Here is a 4,261-nt window from a genome sequence, read left to right on the forward strand (position 1 = left end):
GTCGTACTTACTTGCTTACCTTGACAAACCACCTATCTCCAAAGCTACCAAAGTTTGACACCAACATAGCTTACGTCGGCAAACCTCCTCTCTCTCTCACTCTCTCTCTCAAAAACTATTCACAAAGATACTTTAAAATTTCTCCCCTAAAATATCCACATACACTCACTCACACATACACGTGCACTTTTTCACCGCCTATACTTGGGTGCCGTATTTTCACCAACCCAACCTACTATATGGTGCTTTTCAATAGAACTTGTCCAAAATGTGCATCTTTTTTTTGTAGGGCAATGCTAGAAATTATAAAGCATTCTTGACGTATGAAGGAGTTTATGGTCGTACTTACTTGCTTACCTTGACAAACCACCTATCTCCAAAGCTACCAAAGTTTGACACCAACATAGCTTACATCGGCTAAGAATTTGGTAGCAAACCATACCTCCTAACTTCACACGTCAACATCACAATATATCTTAGAACATCCACACCTTCCGACCCCAACTTCACCACCAACTTGGGTTTTGCAAGAATGCAATCTCAACACCGACAAGAATACAAGTATGGAATCCACTTCACGTAAACATTGTTGAATCAACAAATCCTATTGTAAAAAGTTTGTGGTGTTTTCAACATATATTTTTGCAAGATAATTCAGAATATATGAAATGACCTTGCCATGTACTGACTATCAAATAGGCAAAGTCTTAGAAACATGCTAGATGTCTTTACTTGAAGGGATTTGCATGCTCCTAAAGTTGCTTCTCTCACACCCGCCAGGCACACATCTAGATTTACCTCCATTTTTCTTCACCCCCTAAACAAAGGTGCATTATGGTGAGACACTTGAAGAGGAAACGATGTAAGCTAACAAAGATATCAACGAGTTTCATGTCGACGTATCAACGAATACAAGTTGCATACGCTAAGCAATGCCGTAATCTGATGTCTTGAGAGAGGGCAACGATACCCTTCACCTTTTGAAGGTGACCTCATGGTGGCAAAACACAGTTAAACTGATAGTTTCTCTCAATTTTTTGAGAATTTCTCCGAATTATAGGAAGGGCCAACCTAGCCTATGACCTTAAAATTGGAGGTTAGGGTGACATTCACCTTTCAGCCAGCACTTTGGTGTGAAGGCCTGTGGGGGACCTGATCTTAAGAAGACAGAAGTAGCACAGGACTACTAAGTTGGAATGCATTCAAATTATTTACAAACCATGCTCTGTAGAGAAGACGCTCTGCGGGCTACCTGATCTTAAAACAGACCAGAATTTGCACAGGACCAAAAAAGAGATCATATCACACTTAACAAGAATGAAATACAGTGTCACATAGGCTGCAAGGTGAGGGCACAGAGATCCATGAAACAAGAGAGGGAGGGGAAAACCTAGAGAGCGTCTTCCTGGTGGGTCTCGATGACGAGATCGGAGGTAGGGTAGGCTACGCAGGTAAGCACGAAGCCGGCCGCCTGCTGGTCATCGTCCAAGAAGGACTGCCCGTCCTGGTCCACAGAGCCCGCCACAATCTTGCCCGTGCACGACGAGCAGGCGCCCGCCCGGCAGGAATAGGGCAAATCTAGCCCAGCCTCCTCGCCCGCATCCAGTATGTAAGTGTCTCCCGGCACATCCAACACCGACTCTCCAGCCGGGGTCTTGAAGGTCACCTTGTACGCCTGCACCCTCCCCATGCTGCTGCCCGCAGACTTCAGCCCGAAGGCCAGATTCACATTGGAGAAAGGCTTGGCCACAGAGACGCCGCCGGCCAGTCTTCCATTCAAAGCCACAGTTGCGAATGAGGTGGACGCACAGACAGCTTGGGCGGCCATAGCTAGAAAACTCGGAGGAGGCAGCGGCAGATTCTCTACTCAAGCTCGTCCGGCAGAGTGTGCGCTGGGAGGGGAAATCTGGAGCGTGTGGGCTTTTGAATGGCAAGGAGGCGATAGGGCAAGTGTGGCATACGTGGTCGATGAGGTCCCAGGCAGATAAGGCCACCCGGATTCCCCACCGCTCGTTTCCCTTCCCCCACCCCCCCCTTCCCTCTCATCTCCTCACACGTGTCCTCAACAAGCTCACGCGTGCGGTGTAAGTGCGAGTGAGGGGCCACCAGCGTGCAACCCCACATGAGCGCTACCTAGCTCGTGACAATTTACAAACCCAGCACTCAGTTTGGAAGACTTCTGCTTGATGTAAAACGTGCTAAGTCCAAATTATTTTTCTTTGATCAGGTCACTCTTTTTGCTTCTGCTTAAGCAAAACTTCTAAGGTAAAAATATAGTTAATGTGTCGAATGAATTTGGTATTATTCTCTTCTAACATCTCTAAGAATTTTATATTCTGACATCTATCATCTTAGACAATGTAGAGTACATTTGATTTCAAATTTCTATTTGGAGATTTGCCATCAATTAGAGTAAGTCCACTGCCCCTATCTCTCTCTCTCTTTCTCTTGGACCTATGAATGTACAAGTGATAGAAGAGGAAGGATCTCTCCCTTTGCGAATACTGGTACTCCTCCACTCTGTGTGACTTTCTCTTCTGTGTAGGGGTCCTTCATAGTGGTTCTCTCTCACAAAAGGCAGGGGAAGAAGAAGAAGCTAATGCAAGAGGTAATCCTACAAGAAAAACTATTCAAAAGTAGAGAAGAGAAGAGAGCCGACTAAACTTAAAAATGGTCCAAGCTCTATTAGTGTCAAAAATGACTTATATATAAGTGATGAGTTTTCACACTAGCTCGACCAAACTTAAAAATGGTCCCGGCTGTATTACTAGTTTTAAGCAAGTATGTACATGAAGTCCTTAGAGTTTCCCTAATCGACATTAACCCAAGGTAAGGCTGCTTTATATGTTCCAGTGTCGTCTTACAAAAGATAAGTGCCCGTTTGAGTAGGTAAGAAGGCAAAGTGCCTCTTACGGTAGGTCGAGCAAGTGAAACCAGGTTAATGTACAGAGTCGCTAACATGCGTTGTGGGAGAACTCATGCAAGGAGCACATTCGTCGTCCTTCCGTAGCATCCCCCCTCTCCCACCCCACCTCGCTTACACTCCTTGGGCTATGGCCAAGGCTATGGCCAACCCCCCATCGCTTAGACTCCTTAGACTATGCTAACCCCCCTTCCTTAGACTGCATCATTAGCCTTATTCCAGCTTCAACTCATTATTGGAAACGACAATTCAGTTGATTGGAGTGCATCAAATGACACTTCCTTCTTGAACCTTCCCAACCTTTAATCCTTACAAACAACCACAAACATGTAGAGTGCTTTCTTGCTACTACTAAGAAGGCTAAATTCCTTCGGATCTACCTCAAGAGAGGAGCTTTGGGAAGAAAGGAGCCAACTATGTGTAGACGTGAGATGAGTGGAGGAATATCGTAACACCTAGAAAGAAGAGTCATCACACAGTCCTCTGAGCTCCAAACTCACCAAATGGCTCTATAAATAACACCATAAACTTTATGAAAAGGATATTAAATCCCCCTATCTTTGGGCAAAGCTCCAGTTGAAGGAGTGGAAGCACAACCAATAACCTTAAGGTTTTCTCTCCCAGGAAGTGGTCAAACCTTGTCGGTGTGTACTGAGCATGTAGCCTCAAAAGTAGTAGGCATGAGTGCTATTAGAAACAACATCGCCCAATCCCATGGGGCAAGAAATTCCAAACCCTGAAACAAAAGGTTTTGTGTAACCACTCCCTTATATTCCATTGCCATGTGAATACGTAAAAGAGATGCTTAGGATGGCGTTTAAATTGGGAGAGGGGGTTGACAAACGTAACACCTAGAGGGTCAAAGTCCAAGCCAATCCACGTTCTCAAGGAGGATGACCAAATTTGATGGAACTGGAGCCATGGGAGGCTCAAAGTTGAGCAAAACCAAGCCAATCCACATTCTCAAGGATGATGACCAAATTTGATAGAACTCAAGCCATGGGAAGGATTGATGATCCCTTTAAGATCTATTCATATTCTACTTTGTCTAAAAGGCAAAGGAGGCTAGCGGTGGCGGCAGGCAGTCAGTGGTTTAGGTCTCTAAAGCCAGCTCTATGAGGTCTTGAGACACACTTTCATTATGGGATTCTCACCTAATGGAGGTAGATATATAGGTCTTGAGACACACTTTCATTATGGGATTCTCACCCAATGGAGGTAGATATACAGGTCCACTGCACAAATCTACAACCTCAAGTAAGGAGGGACAAACAATGAGGTACTATATTGCTAGAACCAACTATCACCACATGAGATGTAGCCCCAAATGAAAGACTG

The 4,261-nt window shown here is 45.0% G+C and overlaps 1 protein-coding gene across 1 annotated transcript; it reads right to left on the reverse strand.

Moving 5' to 3' along the window:
• Positions 1-1,286: 1,286 nt before the first annotated feature.
• Positions 1,287-1,951, reverse strand: LOC147632569 (ferredoxin-like). The gene has a single exon (XM_086807361.1). The coding sequence runs from the start codon at positions 1,826-1,828 to the stop codon at positions 1,391-1,393; it is 438 nt and encodes a 145-aa protein (XP_086663487.1). The 5' UTR covers positions 1,829-1,951; the 3' UTR covers positions 1,287-1,390.
• Between the last annotated feature and the right edge of the window lie 2,310 nt (positions 1,952-4,261).

Source organism: Cibotium barometz, chromosome 13 (assembly GCF_041138505.1).
Source record: "Cibotium barometz isolate CiBa-2024 chromosome 13, ASM4113850v1, whole genome shotgun sequence".
Classification (NCBI taxonomy): domain Eukaryota; kingdom Viridiplantae; phylum Streptophyta; class Polypodiopsida; order Cyatheales; family Cibotiaceae; genus Cibotium; species Cibotium barometz.

Excerpts from the sequence above, each read along its gene's own strand:
- LOC147632569 (XM_086807361.1), bottom strand. The coding sequence starts at position 1,828 with ATGGCCGCCCAAGCTGTCTGTGCGTCCACCTCATTCGCAACTGTGGCT.